General features: G+C 44.2%; 2 protein-coding genes across 2 annotated transcripts; both read left to right on the top strand.

Annotated features, from left to right (window-relative positions):
* Nucleotides 1-103: 103 nt before the first annotated feature.
* Nucleotides 104-3,737, top strand: LOC101063621 (solute carrier family 22 member 13-like). The gene is made up of 11 exons (XM_029830613.1): nucleotides 104-584; nucleotides 655-758; nucleotides 830-984; nucleotides 1,061-1,229; nucleotides 1,696-1,816; nucleotides 1,947-2,041; nucleotides 2,133-2,347; nucleotides 2,428-2,536; nucleotides 2,608-2,814; nucleotides 2,924-3,075; nucleotides 3,462-3,737. The coding sequence occupies exons 1-10, from the start codon at nucleotides 210-212 to the stop codon at nucleotides 2,997-2,999; spliced, it is 1,626 nt and encodes a 541-aa protein (XP_029686473.1). The 5' UTR covers nucleotides 104-209; the 3' UTR covers nucleotides 3,000-3,075; nucleotides 3,462-3,737.
* A 536-nt stretch (nucleotides 3,738-4,273) lies between these two features.
* On the top strand, nucleotides 4,274-7,916 carry LOC105418707 (solute carrier family 22 member 13-like). The gene is made up of 10 exons (XM_011618932.2): nucleotides 4,274-4,831; nucleotides 4,917-5,020; nucleotides 5,106-5,260; nucleotides 5,499-5,667; nucleotides 5,762-5,882; nucleotides 6,547-6,641; nucleotides 6,735-6,949; nucleotides 7,048-7,156; nucleotides 7,226-7,432; nucleotides 7,621-7,916. Exons 1-10 carry the CDS (start codon nucleotides 4,457-4,459, stop codon nucleotides 7,688-7,690), a joined length of 1,620 nt encoding a protein of 539 aa, XP_011617234.1. The 5' UTR covers nucleotides 4,274-4,456; the 3' UTR covers nucleotides 7,691-7,916.
* Nucleotides 7,917-21,414: the final 13,498 nt, after the last annotated feature.

The following is a 21,414-nucleotide window of genomic DNA, read 5'->3' as shown; positions in this document are numbered from 1 at the left end:
TTTCTTCGTCAGGTGATGGCACACACGGCTTTTCTGTGTGTGTATGCGTGTGTGTGTGTGTGCGTGTGTGTGAGAGAAAAGCAAATCCTGGATTTTGAAGCAGAGCAAAGGTACACCTCTACACAGTTAACTGCTAACTTGAAGGTTAAATATTGATTTTGATCATCTGTGCCTCATCCTCGCCACACGGCTCCTCTGCTGTGTGGAAAATGCCGGCTCTTGGCAGCATCCTCGGATCTATTGGAGAATTTGGTCTTTTCCAGAAACTTCTCCTCCTTGGGTTATGCCTGCCCAGCTTTTTACTGCCCCTGAACAGCTGCAACCTCCTCTTCTTCGAGTCCGACCCGGACCGCCGCTGTAACACGGACTGGATCCTCCGAGCTGACCCCAACCTGACCGCGGAGGAGCAGCTGAACCTGACGGTCCCTCGGGAGACGGATGGGTCCTTCAGCAGGTGTCGCATGTTTGTGCCCGTGGACTGGGACATTGGCGCCATCAGGGAGCAGGGACTCAATGTGACCACGGCGTGCACGGACGGATGGGTGTACAGCAGTGCGCTGTATGACGCCACCATTGTCACTGATGTAAGAATGTGTCAGCAATAGTGACCTGCCTTGTCGTCCCTGCTGATCCTCCCGAACCCCCTTTTCCCAGTTCGACCTGGTCTGCGACAGATCCTACATGGTCGCCGTGGTGCAGACGGTCTTCCTGACCGGTATGCTCGCCGGTTCCTTTTTGTTTGGACCTGCGGCTGAATCGTAAGTGACCCGAGAACCACGTGGGCGAGCCGGAGCCGCCATCTGACAATCGTCTGTTCTGTCAACTTCAGGTGTGGCCGCAGGAGAGCCACCCAGTTACCTGTTGTCCTGGGGCTGGTCGCTGTCATCGTGATTGCCCTTTCTCCAAATTTATATATTTACCTCGCGTCGCTGGTTGTGGTCGGAGTTGCCCTCGGAGGATACAGAATAAACGCTGTTGTCCTGGGTATCACTTTGATCCTCTAAAGCATGTTGACTACCACACGTATGGCCTGGAGTTTATTTTTAAGCCGTGTTTGCAGCAACAGAGTGGATCGGGGCCAGCAAGCGTTCCTGGGTGTCCTGCTTGAGCCAGGGCTTTTTTGCTGTGGGACAGTGTGCTGCAGCTGGGTTGGTCTACGTTATTAGAGACTGGAGAAAAGCACAGTATGTCCTGGCTGGCGGACAGGCCTCCATCATCTTGTACATTTGGTATGTGTTTCAACAACCCTTTTTCATTAACCCCTCCCTAACTAACAAAATGAGTCTCAGCCCCTGCGTTTCTTATCACAGTGTAGCCTGTTTAAGGGAGACTTTGACAATCTTACAGCTTTCTGGGTGTTTAAATATGTTGATGACAGGGTAGTAGTGTAAAGGACGACTGGAAATGTACACTGAATCGCCACCGTGGCAACAAAATTAAGCCTTTAGTAGTGCCCCGGCTGAATCAATCACCCCGAAATAACTATTTTATGGTTCTAAAAAGCATTTTTTTATCATGCAGAAATAGTCTTAACAACCTCTCTGAACAACAGTCAGCTTTTCTTAAAAAGTCCTGATCGGTTGAAGCAAAAGCTTCATCGACATCTATCTTGTGTTAAAAGGCCTGCGGAACGGACTGTGAAGGCCTCCGGGAAGGCTTTAACGGTAACTCTCACTGCCTTTTTTACCCCCGTAGGTGCATTCCTGAATCTGCCAGGTGGTTGCTTGGAAGGGGAAGAACAGAGGAAGCAAAGAGGATCATATGCAAAGTAGCAGCTATCAATAAGAAGGAGATCCCCGAGGAGTTGCTCCAGGAGGTCAGTCGGCCATTCTAACCGACCCACTGAAGGCTGAGCTGCGTGCTAAAGTGACAGACGGCTGTAACCTGCGACATCCGCTTTACACTGTAGCACCTATTTGCAGTCATGGGTAACATTTTCCTTCAAGGTAACAGCAGAGCAAGAAGTCAAAAGCGAAGGAATCATGGCCCTTTTTACCTCCCCTCTGCTGATGAAGTATTTCTCCATTGCTGCATTCGCCTGGTCGGTCCAGCTTCCTTTGATATGCAGTTTCAGATTTGATGCCTGCTATGACGTTGATGGGGTTTTTTTTGTTCATGATTGTGGTCGGAAGGTTTTCTATCAATCTGGGATACTCCTGCCTTGCTCTGAATGTGGGGAAGTTTGGCCTGAGCATCTTCCTGGTGCAGATGCTGTTTGGGGTCACTGAGATTCCGGCGCACCTCCTCTGCATCTGGTTTGTGGAGGTGATAGGAAGACGAAAATCCCTGATGTCCGCCCTCCTGGCTGGCGGCTTTTTCTGCCTCCTGACGCTGGCGTTTCCTCAGGGTAACTGGTCTCCCAGACACGACACCACAGTTCACCTCCTGCCCAGTGTAACGTGCCCAACGTGGATGTTTGATTGCCAGAAAACGCCGTCGCCATCACGGCTCTCGTGACCACTGGGAAGTTCTTATTCAACTCGGGCGGTTCAGTGTGTATGATCTACATGCAGGAGATGTTTCCCACCTCGATCAGGTACAAATGAAGTGTATTTCAGACTTTTTGAGCGTGCACGCGCTTATTCGGACTGTGCACGTTGCTTGCAGGCAAACAGCCGTCGGTTTGGGCTCCATATGCTTCAGAATAGCCAGCTTGCTGTCTCCGACATGTAACATGTTGGCCGTGTACCACTGGTCCATCCCCATCATAGTCTTCAGCAGTCTTGCGGTCCTGAGTGGAGCTCTGGTCTTCTTCCTTCCTGAGACCGCAAGAAAAGAGCTTCCGGATTCCACAAATGAGGCTGTTGGGAACAGGTGAGAGAGCTGCCCTGTTAAACGAGGTTTCCGGTTCCGTAAAGAGGGGGTCCAGAGCCTGAGGCGGCAAGAAGAACTAGTGTTCATGTTGTGATACCTATCATTACAGGAAGGGGCGTGTCACCGAAACAGGAAGTGACGTCAGCAAGATGGAGCGCAGCGGAAGCATGTCCACCAAACTCTAGCAGGACTTGGGTCTGTGGCCGTCCGGCTCCTGCGGAGTCGCAGGGTCGGACAGGGGGATTCAATCCGTGCCGTGTCACACTGTGAGGGTGATGTTTGGTCACCCGCGCTGTTCGTTTACTAGACTCAGATCAACCACACAGACAACAGGTGGCCTTGCAAGGGAGAGCTGACGAGCAGTTCAAGCTTCCTCTCTCAACTCCGTCCGTCTGCTGCTCGCTCTCCTCTTTTATTTGGTGCACACAACATTTATGTCAATCTGACCTCATGATTCCTTCTCCTCCTATCTCTACGACTTCCTCGTGTCCTTGAACATGATACCTCCCAGTGCTGGGTACATAACAGCTACAATACTTGAGTCAAACACTCATACATTCTTTTTAATTAAACATTCTAAATCTACTTACTATACTTACTATAGCATTGAAACGATAATAGTAATAACAACAATAATTCTTCTCACAACACGTGGCGCTGCTGCTGGTTAACCTTCCTGTTCAACAAACCTGTTTTAACTCTGGAAAAACAAGAGTCCCGATGTTGCTCTGTCTGGTCTCTACAGGCAAATATTTAAACCCAGACACTTGACACACGCTTGCTGCCAGAAAATCATTCCTCTAATCTTCTGTAATCATTTCTCTAATCTTTATTCCCAGATGCAACGTAACTTAAACGGACTTCTGTCCAGTTTGTAATTCCTCTCTTGGGTCTTAAATAAAATGGACAACGATCCCTTTAGTTTCTGAAGCTTCTGTTGTGAAGTCTTTGTTGTTTGCTTGAAAACATCTGTCTGTTTTTATCTTAAAAAGGATCATTTTCAGAGGGGTTTTGTGGATCGGCGCCTGCTTCTTATCTTAAGTGTTTTGTTTCCGTACGAATAAACGTCCAGTAACAGCCTTTACAAAACACTTATGACCGTGCACTTCTGCTTTATCTTTTACTGAACAGCAGTAACAGAAAACAAGGTGTTAGCTGGAAATTTAAAAAAAAAAGAAGCTTTGTAAATGATTGGAAAGTGAGCTTTCAGCTCTTTCCAATTTCTCTTTTATGCTTCATCATGTGTTTCAAAATAATTCTCAAGAATCCAATAATGGAGGCAGTTTCTAAAAAACAAAAAAAACATTGATGAAATAGTGAAATATCAATACAAAGTGGTGCCTTTTTAAATATTTATTTATTTAAACCCAGCCTCACTCATCTGAATGTTGCATCACTGTTTTACTAGTTGGTAAAATATTAACATTGGTCTGATTCAGTCCATCAGTGGGGACATTTAGTGGTGTTAAAGGTCAAAAGCATCGAAAACTCATCTTGGTCACTTTATTCAAATCATTGGGAACTTCTATTGAACCATGTGATTGAGGCTAAAACACCCACATGGACTCGCTGGTGACTCAGCAGGGTTTGGAAAGCTTCAGTCGGAGTTTCTCCATCCTCCAGCTGCAGCTTCTCCCCGACCATGGCCGGGTTCGGAGAGCTCCTCCACAGTATCGGGGAGTTCGGGCGCTTTCAGAAGATCACGCTTTTCGCGCTGTGCTTCCCGAACGTCATCGTCCCGCTCCACTTCGCCAGCGTGTACTTCACCCAGTCCGACCCGGAGCGACACTGCAACACGGACTGGATCCTCCGTGCCCACCCGAACCTGACTGCGGAGGAGCAGCTGAACTTGACGGTGCCCCGCGGGGCGGACGGAGCCCTCAGCCGGTGTCGCATGTTCGTCCCTGTGGACCGGGACATCGGGTCCATCAGGCGGTTCGGACTGAACGAGACCGAGCCGTGCACGGATGGATGGGTGTACGGCAGCACGCTGTATGTGGCCACCATAGTCACAGATGTGAGTGGTTCGCCTCCCGGCCAATTCTAAGCAACCCAGAATGTTTGTATTTTAACCATGTGGTCTGGTTTCCGGTTTGGTTTAGTTTGATCTAGTTTGTGACCAGGCACATTTGTTGCAAGTGGCACAAACAGTGTTGATGGCTGGCATTCTTGTTGGTTGTCTATTATTTGGACCTTTTGCTGAATCGTAAGTGTATTTTTTATGCTCACGCTTGCATGTTCTCGCCACCCCACATGTGCTGATGGAAGAGGTTCTTTTTGGTCTCTCCCAGGTTTGGTCGGAAGCGAGCAACTCAGGTTCCTGTGGTTCTGATGTTCGTATTTAGCGGGGCATCTGGACTATGTCCCCGTTTCTATTTGTATTTGGCATCTCAGTTCCTGGTAGGAATAGGCTATGGAGGTTACCGACTGAACGCCGTCATATTGGGTACAGTACTTTATTTATTTTTTTTAAATAATCTTGGAATCTCCTATTGTCTTGTCAGGTATAATTAGCCACATTTCATGTTGCATTAGTCAGGTGCCACATCTGGTCGATAATTGTGGTTAATTTGCTAATTAGCTGTGCCTGTGTCCTTGGGTAGGTGTGTAACTCACTTCAGGGATCTCAATAGGACTGTTGTGCCTCTCCCTTCTTTTGCTGACCCTGACTGTGACCTTTACAGCCACTGAGTGGATCGGTGTGTCCCAGAGGTCGTGGGGGTCGTGCGTAACTCAGCTGTGCGGTGCACTTGGACAGTGCGTCCTTGCTGGTATGATCTACTTCATCAGAAACTGGAGAGTGGCTCAACTAGTCACAGCTGCTCTACACGGAGTGATTACTATCTATATATGGTGGGGTTTTGTTTTTAATTTTTAATTTTATGAGCCTGTGGCATTGTGAAATTAAATCGAAGGTCACTAAGAGACGGCACTCGGTCATTTTCAGGTGCATTCTGGAGTCGGCCAGGTGGCTGCTGGGCAGAGGAAAGACAGGAGAGGCGAAACGGCTGATTACCAAAGTGGCGGCCATCAACAATTGCACCATTCCGGAGGGTCTCCTGGAAAAGGTCATGTACTTTAAACAGCAAAAGTCCGATGCAGCTGGATAAAGTAGTCCATTCCTTTTTGGGTAGAAACTTTTGGTGAGTTTCCACCAAACGGTGGAAAGCAGAGTTAGCATTGATTTCTAACTAGCTAGCTCATTGTCATATTTTGCCAAACATCCTTGTTTATTCAATATTAGCTTACCACCAACTGAGTGGCGTAAAAGATTGTGAAAGTCACAAAACTCTCAGACCCTCCAAGAACGCCTCACTTCTTGATGGTGCGTTAATCATCTTTGGTGTTTTGATCTTTTTTTAATATATATGTGCCCTATCGGACCAGGGTGTCGCCTTGCTTGTAACAGTAATTATATCTTTTGAAAAATGAAGACACATTGTCATCATTGCGGAATATTAAAATTGGCAGGTTTGAGTTTTCTGAAACGTGTTGCTATGGTGACTTGTCAATCCCCTGGTCAGTCAACAGACCTCCATATTTTGGTATGCTTGGAACCCCAGCAAAGGCCTCCGAACTGTCCCAAGCTGAGTAGGTAGACGTGAAAAAGCGACATTACTCGTGGCTTAGCCCGTTAAGGCTGAAATCTGGGTCGTGAAGATAACCTCAAATTTGAGAAATCAGTGCTGGACAGAACGGGAAGTCATTGGTTGTCTCTGCTATGGGTTACAGATAGATGAAAACGAAAAGGAGAAAAAGGAAGGTGCCATCGCTCTTATCAAATCACCTGTGCTGAGGAAGAACTTCTTTACCATTTCATTGGCCTGGTAAGCTCCATTTCTTTATGCTTTTCTGCACCTCTGATCGGCCCCCTGCAATATCCTTTTCACGATTGCGTGCTATCCTCTGGAAATCCACAGGTTCTCGTTAAATCTCACCTACTTCAGCCTTTCGTTAAATGTGGCAAACTTTGGGATGAGCGTCTTCCTGACTCAGTTGATATTTGGCCTGAGTGAAGTGCCGGCACACATCCTTAGCATCTGGCTGTTAGAGGTTCTGGGTAGGAGGGTGTCTTTGGTGGCTACCCTTCTGATTGGAGGGTTATCCGTTTTAGCAGTTTTGGCAGTTCCTCAAGGTAGGACTTGCTAATAAGAGGAGCCCTGTTTGCTTTTGTAATTCTGCATTATGAGATTTACTTTTGTGTGTTGATTTTTCTTTTCGGTTCTGTCCAAGGTTACGCTGTCACTGTGACCACGTTGGTAACTGCGGGGCGTATTTTCTTAAACTGGGCTGGATCCGTGTGTTCTGTGTACCTTCAGGAGCTGTTCCCGACATCTTTCCGGTGAGTTTTTATATCCAGCTTGAACGGCAATACGTGCTTTTTTCTGACCGGGTGTGTTACTGGTTTCAGGCAAACGGCCTCCGGCCTAGGCTCCATTATGAGCAGAATCGGTGGTTTAATGTCTCCTCTGGTCAATCTGTTGGGGATATACCACCCGGCTATACCCACCATTATTTTCAGCAGCCTTTCCATCATCAGTGGTAGTCTGTGCTTCCTGCTTCCCGAGACCAGGAGAAAAGAGCTTCCTGAATCAATTCTTGATGCCGAGAGTAACGGGTAAGCCAATCAAAACACCCCGATTAAGGCAAAGGTGGCTTTTGTGAGTGAATGACAGAGAATGAGCGGTCAGGTAGCGTCAACCCAATGGAACTTTGGTTGAAGCAGAATTACAAATGCATCATCTCGCACGAGGCATTTATTACCTGAACTAACACAAAGCCTCATAAATATCTTTCTCTCTATAGATACACACGACAGACCAACATGGACGAGCCAACAGGAAGTAAATCCAGCAAGATGCAGACGTCCTGTTGACGGTGTTTATTCATGTGGAGTTCTAATGACGTTATCTTGAGCAAGTCTTTGTGCACTTCTGGTGAATTTTACACATTTAACACCAACTCTATCAAAGTTTCACTCATAAACACGTTTCTGCCCAGCAGTAACGATTCACTGACAACAGCCACGTTCCTTATGATCGTTTTAAGCTTTGTAAACATTAATTTCAATGTCTCTGAATAATAAAAATTTTCACACAATGCTTCATGCCATGATGAATCCATTATTCTGTCTAATCAGCCATAGTATCATTCATCATTAACTTCCCTTTCTAGGAAAAAAAACATGAAATATTTGTAAGTTGTATGTGAATTTATAGCACAAGGTCTGCGTGTTGTGGCTCTGGGTGGAGCGACACCTATGAGCAGCAGCTCTGGGTCACTGGACAAGAAATAACTCATTTGATTTTAATGCTTTTATTTTCAAAGTGGGTTGTGGTGCATCATGCCATAACAGAACCTGTCCCATTAACATCTATCGAGTAGATACATCAAAGAGAATATGTCCAGGAATCTGAATTCGGGAAACACCCATCACTGAATTTTGCTGCGATCCTCACTCTTGCCGGTGTGTTTTGTGTCTCTGTTGGTCTGGCATTGGACTCAAAACTTTCACTTCTTTTCATCTTTGTTTGACTTTGTCCCCTCATCTGCTGGACTTCTTTCTTAGAGCTTTCCCATTGCTTATCTATCAGCTTTCTTCCCTTCAGAGGAGGCTTCTGGCTGTTGGTTCCCAGCAGGAGAAACTTTGTGTCAGGTGGATCACATTCCCTAATTACGTATTGGCAGCTTTTGTGCGGTATCTTTCCTCGTACACTAGGGCTTTGGGTATTCACGCCCAGATCTTTCATCATTTTCTCCAACTGTTCGGTTTCAATCTTAAAGATTTCAAGTCTCATCACCAATTCTTCATTGCGATTCTTCAGCTCCTTCACTTGCGTCTCAGATCTTTTTACCATGACATCGAGTTCCTGACATTTTTCTTTCAGCTGTAGAACTTGTGCCTCAGAGGTTTCACACGTCTCCACTAGTTCCTGGTTCTTTTTGAACAGGACTTTGACTCTTTTCCCATGGTTTTCCGTAATTGTTGCCAGCTCTTTGTTCATTTTCTTAAGCTGGTGGACTTCTCTCTTCGCCATTTTATACCTCTTGGCCACTTCTTCATGGCTTGTCTCCAAACGTTTAATGTGTGTCAAAGACTGGTCATTAATCAACACCTTCTTTGTACACTTTTCTTCCAGCTGTCGAATGTCTGTCTCTGATTTTACATATCTCTGCATCAAATCTCTACTTTTGTCCTCCAGCTGATTATTGGCGTTCACCAGCTCACTGACTGTTGCAGCAAGTATATCCACGGCGTCATGGAGATGTTTATTATTGCTTGATACCTCCTGGAGTGCTTTGTTATTGCTTTCATTTGGACTGGGCGATGTCAGATTTTGAGACACCATCAGCTGGATGGTTGAATTGCTGCTTTCATATTTACTGGCCATCATTTGATTTTCTTCCATCAGATCACATACTCTTAATTCATAGCTCTTTATCATCGTGCCCAGTTCTTGATTTTCATTTTCAAGCTGTGCCACTCTTGCCTCAAGTCTCGCATTGCACTGATCGCGCTCTTGCACTTTTTTCTTCCAGTACTGCACTCTTTTGGCCACCTCCTCTGAAAACCTCTCCTGCAAATCTGAATATTTAGTTTTCCAAGATCCCTCCTGAAGGAGAAGTTCCTCCCTACATTCGTTGGTCTCATGGAAATATTCTTTCTCCTCTGGCTTACTCCCGATTTCCTTAAGAGATGACTCAAATTTGCTGGAAAGAGCATCAATGACTTGGTTGGATTGATTTGACTGTGCCATGTCTAGTTTTGATTACCTAGTTGCTTCTCAATGTCTGCCATTGACAACACTTTTAATAGATATATCAAAGAAAGTTAGCTTTGATGCATGCTTTTATTTATTCTATTATGTTGTATTTTATGACCCTAGACCAGGGGTCAGCAACCCAAAATGTTGGGAGAGCCATATTGGACCAAAAAAAACAAGATACAAATCTGTCTGGAGCCGCAAAAAATTAAAAGCCTCATATAGATGCTGTAAGTGTCTATATTAGCTGTATTACCTACTTTCCAAATGATAAGTGGGCTACAAATACATAATGACCATTCATGATGAAATGTTTATTTTCCCTGCAGCGCATCCTGGAAAGAATGACGCACCACGTGACCGCTCTGCTGTACGATGGCGCTTTCAGTTTAATTTCCATTATAATAAGATGTTGAAATTAAATATTTATTATACACATTTATACAGCATTGGAAAACTTTAAGAATGTTTGTCACGTTTTTCCTCCTACAGAAATTATATTTAAACAATTACCATTTTCATATTTTTGAAAAAGCTCCATGGAGCCACTAGGGCGGCGCCAAAGATCCGCATGTGGCTCCAGAGCCGCGGGTTGCCGACCCCCACCCGAGACAGAAAAAACACTCTAAAAGCGTGCAGAGCACCGCCATGCGGCTCCTCACCTCTCATATTGTGACTTAAAGCCTTAGTATAGAACAATATAGGCAGGGTCTTCAGGGTTTTTGGTCCTCAACTGCATTTGTCTGTTCTACAGACCACATGTCATCTTTTGCTTCAGTTGTTGAATCTTGGATCAGGTCAGATGGTTGAGTAGACGTGCCTCCAGACTTAGTTGTGTCATATTCTGTCTTGGGGTCGGCAGATTGTGTTTCTCTGTACTCGCCTTTAGTTCAGGAGGTGGACTTGTCACCATCTTTCATTTCTTTTTATGAGTCTCATTTACCTCAATGGTATTTTTCTCATCTGCTTGTCTTTTATCATTTTTTTCCCAGTGGATACAGTTGATTGGATGGCATCCTCTCCATGATTTGACGTCTGTTTTCTTGGTTCAGCTTTTTCCGTGTTGTCATCCCCTTCCTGAGGTGCAGAGTTCTAATGAAGAACTCTTGACCATTGGCCAAGTTGCCAGCCTGCTCTGCATCTTTAGGCTGATTTGTGAACCTCTTTAGCGAACCTCTTTATTTGCTCTTGTATTTGTCGTCTTATGGTCACTGTCTGTTATAATTTTGTTCTTTTCAACACATCAGTGCTCGGTTTGACTTGTGTCAGACATTTTGACAACGAGGCTTTTGGCTTTTCGTTTGCAGCTGCAGAACTTGTGTATCAGATGTGTAGTTTGTGTTAGTTGTGCTGTATTACACTTTGTGCCTCAGAGTTTCCTGTATTTGTGCAGAGACTGTTATATCCATGAGACTCAGAAAACAACTGTTTTATTTTAATAATGCAAAAACATGCAAATCAACAATTGACAGCAGAGACGTCAGAATCAGAATCAGGTTTATTGCCATTGTTCATGTAATACACAGTATTACACAAGCTAGGAATTTGTCCTGGTGTGACGCTGCGACATTCAACATAAAAAAGACAATATTAGAATAAGATATAAAATAATAAAATAAGACATATGTACAGTATATATATAAATAGTAAGAAATAGTGCAGGTCACACCATCATGATGCCTCAACTCAGCCTACAGGAGTAAAATACACATCTCTTTAATCATTTTCTTCAGCTGCTGGATTTCAGTGTTAGAGATTTCACATCTCAGAGACAATTCTTGGTTGCTGTTCTTCAGTTTTTTGACTTGCGTCTCAGAGTTTTGAAACATGGTATCGAAACTCTGACATTTTGCTTTCAGTTTCTGAACTTGCATCTCAGAGGTTTCACACTTCTGGACTAGTTCCTGGCTCTTTCTGTACAGTAGTTTCACTAATTCCGCAGAGTTTTCAGTCATAGTTGCCAGGTCTTTATTCAGTTTCTGAAGCTGGTGGACTTCTCTCTGTGAGATTTCATATCTTTTTGTCACTTCTTCATTCCTCTTCTCCAGATATTGCACTTGTGTCAAGGACTGATTAATAATCGTTACCTGCTTTTGAAAGTTGTCATCCAGCTTTTGAATGTCTGCCTCTGCCTTCTCATATTTCTGCATCAAAGTTCTACTTTTTTCCTCCAGGTGATTATTGGCGTACTCCAGCTCACTGACTGTTGCAGCAAGTTTATTGACTATGTCTTGGAGCTCTTTATTATTGTTCAATACCTCCTGGAGTACTTTGTTCTGAAACACCAGCTGCTGGATGGTTGAATTACTGCTTTCACATTTAGTGGCCATCAGTTGATTGTCTTCAAACAGGTCATATATTCTTAATTCACAGTCCTTTATTCTCGTGACAAGTTCTTGTTTTTCACCTTCAAGCTTTGCCACTTCCATCTCAAGACTTTTGCACCGTTTGGAAAGGTTTATATTTTTATGATCCGCCTCTCGCACTTTTTTCTTCCAGTGCTGCACTCGTTTGGCAACCTCCTCCGAAAACCTCTCCTGCAAATCTTGATATTTATGTTCCCAAGATCCCTCCTGAAGAAGCTCACCTCTATTTTCAGTGTTCTGGTGGAAAATTTCATTCTTCCCTGGCCAATGCCTGGCCTCTAGAGGAGAATGAAATTCCTCATAGTCATTGGAAATAGTGCAATTATCTTGACTGTTTTGTCTCTGCCATATTTGTATTAAAATAAGTAACTAATTGCTCCTGTATGTGTGCCATTGACAATGTAACTTTACTAGATACATCAAAGGATATATTATCTTTGGTATACACTTTTATTTCTACTACTATAAAAAATATAAAAAAATATATATTTCACACACACACACACACATATATAACCACACACACACACACACACACACACACACACATTAAAAAAATCTCTTCCTCGGACTTCACTCTTCTGGATAGAGATCTCTGATGTGGTTCCTGGTATGTGTTGGAGTCATCTACTCAGCTTGGGTGTTACTGCCACTAGTGTCCCAATCACTACTGGGACTACTGTTGCCTTCATGGCCCACATTCTCTCTATCTCCTCCTTCAGCCCTTGGTACTTCTCCAGCTTCTCGTGTTCCTTCTTCCTGATGTTGTTATCACTTGGGATTGCTACATCTGTCGTGGTTGACTCGACTCTGCAACATCGCGTGGACATCGGGGGCAGTGCCGCTGGATTGGCAGACCGGGGTGGTAGTCCCTCTTTTTAAGAAGGGGGACCGGAGGGTGTGTTCCAACTATAGGGGGATCACACTCCTCAACCTCCCTGGTAAGGTCTATTCAGGGGTACTGGAGAGGAGGGTCCGCTGGATAGTTGAACCTCGGATTCAGGAGGAGCAATGTGGTTTTCGTCCTGGGCGTCGAACAGTGGACCAGCTGTACACCCTTAGCAGGGTCTTCGAGGGTACATGGGTGTTTGCCCAACCAGTCCACATGTGTTTGTGGACTTGGAGAAGGTATTCAACCGTGTCCCTCCTGTGGGGGTTTTTCCGAGAGTATGGGGTGTCGGGCCCGCTGATACGGGCCGTCCGCTCCCTGTACGATCGGTGCCAGAGTTTGGTCCGCATTGCTGGCAGTAAGTCGAACTCGTTTCCGGTTAGGGTTGGTCTCCGCCAGGGCTGCCCTTTGTCACCGATTCTGTTCATAATTTTTATGGACAGAATTTCTAGGTGCAGTCATGGTGTTGAGGGGGTCCGGTTTGGTGACCTCAGGATCAGGTCTCTGCTTTTTGCGGATGATGTGGTCCTGTTGGCGTCATCGGCCCGTGACCTCCAACTATCACTGGATCGGTTCGCCGCCGCATGTGAAGCGGCTGGGATGAAAATCAGCACCTCCAAATCCGAGGCCATGGTTCTCAACCGAAAAAAGGTGGAGTGCCTTCTCCGGGTCAAGGAGGAGATCCTGCCCCAAGTGGAGGAGTTCAAGTACCTTGGGGTCTTGTTCACGAGTGAGGGAAGAATGGAGCGGGAGATCGACAGGCGGATCGGTGCGGCATCCGCAGTAATGCGGACTCTGCACCGGTCCGTAGTGGTGAAGAGAGAGCTGAGCCGAAAGGTGAAGCTCTCGATTTACCGGTCGATCTTCATTTCTACCCTCACCTATGGTCATGAGCTTTGGGTGATGACCGAAAGAACAAGATCACAGGTACAAGCAGCTGAAATGAGCTTCCTCCGGGTGGCTGGGCTCTCCCTTAGAGATAGGGTGAGAAGCTCTGCCATCCGGGAGGAGCTCGGAGTAGAGTCACTGCTCCTCCGCGTTGAGAGGAGCCAGATGAGGTGGCTTGGGCATCTAGTTAGGATGCCCCCTGGACGCCTCCCTGGTGAGGTGTTCAGGGCATGTCCCTCCGGTAGGAGACCCCTGGGAAGACCCAGGACACGTTGGAGAGACTATGTCTCTCAACTGGTCTGGGAACGCCTGGGGATCCCTCCGGATGAGCTGGAAGAAGTAGCTGGGGAGAGGGAAGTCTGGGCTTCTCTTCTTAGGCTGCTGCCCCCACGACCCGACCCCGGATAAGCGGTAGAGCAGGCCTGGCCAACTCGCGGCTCCCGAGCCGCATGCGGCTCTTTGGCTGGTTTCATGCGGCTCTTCAGGAGCTTTCACATGACAAGCGTCAAAAATGCTTGGGTGGTGCTGCCATTCATTCCCCATAGGTGGCACGCTGACCAGGTAAGCCGGTTTGATTTGCGAAGAAGAAGCCGGTTTGAGTGACGTCTGCGACATCATTTAATCATTCAGTTGTAAACAATTAGTGTCAAGTTCGCTCTCAAAATGGCAGGGAAAAAAAGCACAGCCAAACGAAAATATGAAGAAGAACACAGGACGTTTTTAACAGAGTGGGAGAGTTTATATTTTTTTGTTGAACGTAATGGCAAGCCATTCTGCCTTATATGTCAGGCATCATTAGCGCATTTCAAAGCTTCGAATCTTCAGCGTCACTTCAGCTCACTCCATACTAACATCGACCAGGAATTTCCAAAAGGGACTGAACTTCGCAAGCACAAGTTGGTCACTTTGAAAAGTCATGCAGAAAAGCAGAAGCAGTTTTTCCAAAAATTTACGAAACACTCAGAGACCGTAACGCTTGCATCGTATCAAATGGCTTGGAACATCGCACGGGCTAAAAAGCCATACAACGAAGGGGACTTTATTAAAAAATGCCTCATTGACGTTGTTGAAATCTTGTCTCCTGATGACGACAAACTAAAACGTGGCATATCAGACGTCCAACTGTCCTGCCACACTGTTGAACGCAGAATATCGGACATTAACACGGCTATTGAATCACAGTTGCACTCTGACCTTCAAGCATGTGAGTATTTTAGTGTAGCAATGGATGAGAGTTGTGACATACAAGACAAGCCTCAGTTGGCAATATTTGCACGGTCTGTGTCAAACGAATGTATGATGAAAGAAGAACTCCTTGATATTGTGCCATTAAAAGACAGAACCTGTGGCATATATGTGAAAGAAGCAATGATGGCTGCATTTGCAAAAGCAAATCTGCCCATACCGAAACTAACTGCAATAGCCACGGATGGAGCGCCAGCCATGATCGGATCAGCAAGGCAAGGTACTCTCTCGCTTCTTTGAACTTTTGGATGCCGTGAAACTGTTCATGGAAGAGAAGGGCAAGGACTATCCCGAGCTCTCGGACCTCGAGTGGATTATGGATCTGGCATTTTTAGTCGACATGCTGTGTCACTTGGACAGACTGAACCTGACCCTGCAGGGTAAATTTAAAATGCTGCCTGACCTGGTTCAAAGTGTGTTTGGGTTTGTCAACAAATTGAAGCTGTTCAAGGCGCATATTCCAAAGGGAGATTTAACGCATTTCCCCACTCTGCTAAAAGCGAGTGAGCAAGTCACCAGCGCCGCCCTGAAAAAGAAAAGAGACAGACACTGGTTGAAAATCTGCACGAAAGCTTTGTGACCCGATTCGGTGATTTACAATTACAAAGACCACAGATTACGTTCCTCGTCAACCCTGAGTTGCTTTAAAGTTCAGGTACAGGTCTCCTTTCCATTGTGTGTTTAGGGTTCAGATACCTTTGTTCCCAGCTTCCAAGAGGAAGGTAAATTCATCTGCCTTGGTATGACATTGGCAAATTTAGGAGGTTGCCAAACGCAATCTTCTCCACTCTGCTCAGTTCAACTAAATTAAGCTTACACCCTTAATGCTGCAAATCATACTTTTATGATGGTGAAGAGAAAAAGAGGAAAATGAGAGACAGTAGAATACTCTAGGGGGGAAAATGGAAATTTATGACAGGGTTAGAGGGCACTTAGGGTTATCCCTAACTCTTAAGAAATATATCTACAATCAAACTTGTGCCCTCCTCTTGCCTTATGCCAAAGTAAATTAATTTCTAATTGATATTTTTTTTAAATGTTACAATCTTAACACCAGACAAACTCATCAGATTTAGTTCTAGAGCAAGAATTGGTATCCAGTCCGTATTTGTGCTTCATATATCAAATAATCAATAAAGAATACAAAACACATTTTTTTCAACATTTATTCATTGATCAATTTTAAGGGTTCACCCCACAAAACAGCCTCAGTGCTCACAATGACCTTAATGCGAACATTAATTTGGGAATATTTACAGTTTTGTCTGAGCAACTGCTTGTGCAACTGTCTGCACCAAAGGAGCTGGCATGGAAGATGCCACCACCACCACTGTCTTCTGGTGTTTATCCCCCACCCCTATGTCAGGCTGGTTGGCCACCACCATCTTGTCAGACTGGATCTGACAAGACAGCAGAGATGTCACACCATCATGATGCCTCAACTCAGCCTACAGGAGTAAAATACACATCTCTTTAATCATTTTCTTCAGCTGCTGGATTTCAGTGTTAGAGATTTCACATCTCAGAGACAATTCTTGGTTGCTGTTCTTCAGTTTTTTGACTTGCGTCTCAGAGTTTTGAAACATGGTATCGAAACTCTGACATTTTGCTTTCAGTTTCTGAACTTGCATCTCAGAGGTTTCACACTTCTGGACTAGTTCCTGGCTCTTTCTGTACAGTAGTTTCACTAATTCCGCAGAGTTTTCAGTAGTAGTTGCCAGGTCTTTATTCAGTTTCTGAAGCTGGTGGACTTCTCTCTGTGAGATTTCATATCTCTTTGTCACTTCTTCATTCCTCTTCTCCAGATATTGCACTTGTGTCAAGGACTGATTAATAATCATCACCTGCTTTTGAAAGTTCTCATCCAGCTTTTGAATGTCTGCCTCTGCCTTCTCATATTTCTGCATCAAAGTTCTACTTTTTTCCTCCAGGTGATTATTGGCGTACTCCAGCTCACTGACTGTTGCAGCAAGTTTATTGACGATGTCTTTGAGCTCTTTATTATCGTTTAATACCTCCTGGAGTACTTTGTTATTGATTTCATTTGAAGTGACTGATGACAGGTTCTGAGCCACCAGCTGCTGGATGGTTGAATTACTGTTTTCACATTTAGTGGCCATCAGTTGATTGTCTTCAAACAGGTCATATATTCTTAATTCACAGTCCTTTATTCTCGTGACAAGTTCTTGTTTTTCACCTTCAAGCTTTGCCACTTCCATCTCAAGACTTTTGCACCGTTTGGAAAGGTTTATATTTTTATGATCCGCCTCTCGCACTTTTTTCTTCCAGTGCTGCACTCGTTTGGCAACCTCCTCCGAAAACCTCTCCTGCAAATCTTGATATTTATGTTCCCAAGATCCCTCCTGAAGAAGCTCACCTCTATTTTCAGTGTTCTGGTGGAAAATTTCGTTCTTCCTTGGCCAATGCCTGGCCTCTAGAGGAGAATGAAATTCCTCATAGTCATTGGAAATAGTGCAATTATCTTGACTGTTTTGTTTTGTCTCTGCCATATTTGTATTAAAATAAGTAACTAATTGCTCCTGTATGTGTGCCATTGACAATGTAACTTTACTAGATACATCAAAGGATATATTATCTTTGATATACACTTTTATTTCTAATACTATAATATATTGTGAAATAATCATTGTCATACCAGAGACATGATTTTGATAGGGTATACAAAGGATGTTTGGTTGTCTCAGGTTTTATATAAATGTGTGGAAAAAAAATGAGTGCACTAGAATTAAAAAGCACTTAGGGAGTGCAGACCTCCACCAACCAGACAATTTCCCCACATATTCTGTCTTACATCAGCAGTGTGTATGTGTGTGTGTGTAACCACCCAAAAAATCTCTTCCTCGCACTCCGGGGCGGTGCCTCCTTCCTTCAGACTCGGGTCCTCTACCAGAGGCCTGGGAGTCTGAGGCTTCTGTGCAGGATCTTAGCTGTTCCTCGGACTGCGCTCTTCTGGATAGAGATCTCTGATGTGGTTCCTGGTATCTGTTGGAGCCATCTACTCAGCTTGGGTGTTACTGCCACTAGTGTCCCAATCACTACTGGGACTACTGTTGCCTTCATGGCCCACATTCTCTCTATCTCCTCCTTCAGCCCTTGGTACTTCTCCAGCTTCTCGTGTTCCTTCTTCCTGATGTTGTTATCACTTGGGATTGCTACGTCTATCACCACCACTGTCTTCCGGTGTTTATCCACCACCACTATGTCAGGCTGGTCGGCCACCACCATGTGGGATCTGGAAGTCCCACAGGATCTTGGCCTGCTTGTTCTCCAGCACTTTTGCGGGCGTCTCCCACCTGGACCCTCCAGTCCATACTTTATATGTATATATATATGTGTGTGTGTGTGTGTGTGTGTGTGTGTGTGTGTGTGACACAAGTTTACAGAACATAGGTTGCCAAGGAGCTTTGATCTTTGGAAACTCAATGGTCAAAGTCCAATAAAAAATCCATTAAAATCCATTCATAAATTTTGAAATTATTTTTCTAACACTTGGCAACAACAGATGCCAGCTGTCACAACAAAATTGTGTTAAATTAAAAGCATACACATGCACAGACTTACCCCTGGTATAATTGCTCTTGGCTCGGAATTTCGACCCTGGGAAGATTAGTTGCTTTTAGTGCATTTTAGTGCAAGCTTTTCATCAAATCCTACTCCCAAATATTCTAGCCACACTTGTATACCATTGCGCGTTGTTGGATTGCAATACCTCTCGTGTGTCACTGCCAATCCGCGTGTTCTTTAAATGAAGACTTCAAGTAAACAAATGTCAATTTCAAAATGTATTTAGCAAACAGATGTATTTAGCAAACAGAATCAATTCAAGATACAAATATTACAGAGCTCTGGGCCAGTTCATAACTCTAGCAACAACAAGTCAATTGTCAGGGCATGAAGTCTAACCACCTAACTGTCCCTTGACCCAGTCTTTTATAGAAAGATATATGTAAATTATTGATGCTAATTCAGTCCAATCCAGTCCTTCTTCTTGGATGACCCCATCTTCTTCTTCCAGCCTCCTTTGGTGTTGGTGTGGTCCTTCTTGTCCATTATCTTCTCCAGATGGCCAGGTCCGAAGTCATATTCCCGCCAAGGAACTTATCAACACCAGTAAACTACGTTGTCATGTTTTACGATGGGGGTCTACCATTTCCTGTCTGGCTGGCTCCAACTGTCTGACCAGTATTCAGGTCAAGGAAGGGTCAACTGACTTGCTTATGTGTATTCCTACTAAAGAGTATATAGTATTCCTAACTTCTAAACTAACTGTAACATAAAACAAAACATATAGTATAACACATGCTAATAAGATAAAAGATGCTAACAAGATAAAATAATTCTCTTCAGCGTGCAGTCCCTATACATGTCTACTGGCCTTCCAGACAAATAAACGTGATACACATTTAGTTATTTGTCTCCACTCTTTTAATTTGTTTCTAAACACAGGACAGCATTCATCTTGTTTCTCCCCCTATGAAACATCCGATTCTAATCGGAAGAGTGATAACTGTACTTCCTAGAAAGTACATTATCCTCTCCGTTACCATTGTCTCCACTGTTTTTCCTTACTGCTCTGTGGGCTCTATGTCTATAATTAGAGGGATTCCATCCAATCTTTGGATTCAGTATTGATTATAACTGAAGGTTTCCAAGAATCTGGAATTTTTCCTTGGTCCCACACTTTCTTAAAAATTTTCAGAATTACCAAGAGGGATCTGTAGTCCATAGGCAACTTCCCACTGTAGGGCATTTAAGCTATTTTCTTCAGACCGGGGATGTTGATGCGCCTCACCATTGCAGGGACCTCCCCCTAACGGAGATTTGCAAGGCTGTTTCCTAGTCATATTCTGTTATCATTTTATTCTTTTCAACACTAGCCTCTTCTCCACTTTTGCGTTCAGTTGCTGGACTTGTGTCTTGGACTTTTCGACTGCCATAGGAGGCTTCTGGCTTTCAGTTTCCAGCTGCAGAAGTTGTGTATTAGATGTTTCACACTTCCTGATTGGTTTTTGGCTACTTTTGCGCAGTATTTCACCTCTTGCCCCAGACGTTTTGGTATTTGTTCTCAGATCTTTAATGATTTCCTTTAGTTGCTGGATTTCAGTGTTAGAGGCTTCAAATTTTGCAGCCATCTCTTCATTGCTGTTCTTCTGTTCCTTGACAAAAGTCTCAAAGTCTTCAATCATCATCTCAAGACTCTGACATTTTTCTTCCATCTGTCCAACTTGTGTCTGAGAGGTTTCAAACTTCTTATCTAGCTCTTGACTGATTTTGTGCAGTAATTTGAATCGTTCCACAAAGTTTTCAGTTGTCATTGCCAGCTCTTTATTTGCTTTCTTGAGCTGCTGGAGCTCTTTCTGAGACATTTCATATTTAAAAGCCATTTCATTATTGCTGTTCTTTAGTTGCTTGATTTGCACGTCAGACTGTTGAACCAGCATAACAAGATTCCGACATATTTCTTTCAGTTTTTGAACTTGTGTCTCAGAGGTATTACACTTATTCACTAGTTCCTGATTCTTTTTGTGTAATACTTTGACTGTTTCCCCAGAGTTTTCACTAGTTGTTGCCAGCTTATTATTCAACTTCTTTAGCTGGTGGACTTCTGTCTTTGAGATTTCATATCTCTTTGTCACTTCTTCATTCCTCTTCCCCAGACATCTGACTTGTGTCAAAGACCGATTAATAATCATCACCTGCTTTTTACATTTTTCCTCCAGCTGTTGAACATCTGCCTCCAACTTCTCATATTTCGGCTTTATAGCTCTATTTTTGTCCTCTAGGTGATTATTGGCATGCACCAGCTCACTGACTGTTGCAGAAAGTTTATTAATGAAATCCTGGAGCTCTTTGTTATGGTTTAATAGTTCCTGGAGTGCTCTGTCGTTGGTTTCTTTACTATTGATCAATGTCTGGTTCTGAGAGACCAGCTGCTGGATTGTTGAATTACTGCCTTCACATTTACTGGCCATCAGTTGATTGCCTTCCACCACACTGTGCACACTTAAGTCACAGCCTTTTGTGGTGACTGGTTGGTTTTCAAGCTGTGTCATTTTTTCCTCAAGTCTTCGGTACTGGTTACAAAGTACTATATTTTTATGATCTAATTCTTTCACTTTTGCCTGCCAGAATTGCTCTCTGGTGGACACCTCTGAAAACCTCTCCTGCAAGTCTTTATATTGAGCTTCCCAAGATGTCTCCTGAAGTTCATGTCTCCTTTCAGTGATCTCAAAGACAGATTCTGTCTCCTCTGGCTGATTCCTGATCATCTTTGGAGCCGACTCCAATTCTTTCAGGTCGATGTCTTCACTGTTTTGATTTGTCTTTGACATGTCTGTCTTCGCTTAACTAGTTGCCTCTCAGTTTGTCTCCTGTACTTTAATATCTGTCTTTACAATACTGACACCTTTACTAGATATATTTAAAA

This window comes from Takifugu rubripes, chromosome 22 (assembly GCF_901000725.2).
Source record: "Takifugu rubripes chromosome 22, fTakRub1.2, whole genome shotgun sequence".
NCBI classification, from domain to species: Eukaryota; Metazoa; Chordata; class Actinopteri; order Tetraodontiformes; family Tetraodontidae; genus Takifugu; species Takifugu rubripes.
The sequence above is the reverse complement of the archived record's forward strand: the minus strand, read 5'-3'. Positions and strand labels throughout refer to the sequence as shown.

What these genes read in the sequence shown, in the direction of transcription:
- LOC101063621 (XM_029830613.1), top strand. Translation starts at nt 210, where the DNA reads ATGCCGGCTCTTGGCAGCATCCTCGGATCTATTGGAGAATTTGGTCTT. An exon ending in CCGAGGAGTTGCTCCAGGAG is followed by an intron (nt 1,817 to 1,946) that starts GTCAGTCGGCCA and finishes TTTTCCTTCAAG; the next exon opens with GTAACAGCAGAGCAAGAAGT. An exon ending in TCCATTGCTGCATTCGCCTG is followed by an intron (nt 2,042 to 2,132) that starts GTCGGTCCAGCT and finishes TGTGGTCGGAAG; the next exon opens with GTTTTCTATCAATCTGGGAT.
- LOC105418707 (XM_011618932.2), top strand. Translation starts at nt 4,457, where the DNA reads ATGGCCGGGTTCGGAGAGCTCCTCCACAGTATCGGGGAGTTCGGGCGC. An exon ending in TGGCCACCATAGTCACAGAT is followed by an intron (nt 4,832 to 4,916) that starts GTGAGTGGTTCG and finishes GGTTTGGTTTAG; the next exon opens with TTTGATCTAGTTTGTGACCA. An exon ending in CTGTTCCCGACATCTTTCCG is followed by an intron (nt 7,157 to 7,225) that starts GTGAGTTTTTAT and finishes TACTGGTTTCAG; the next exon opens with GCAAACGGCCTCCGGCCTAG.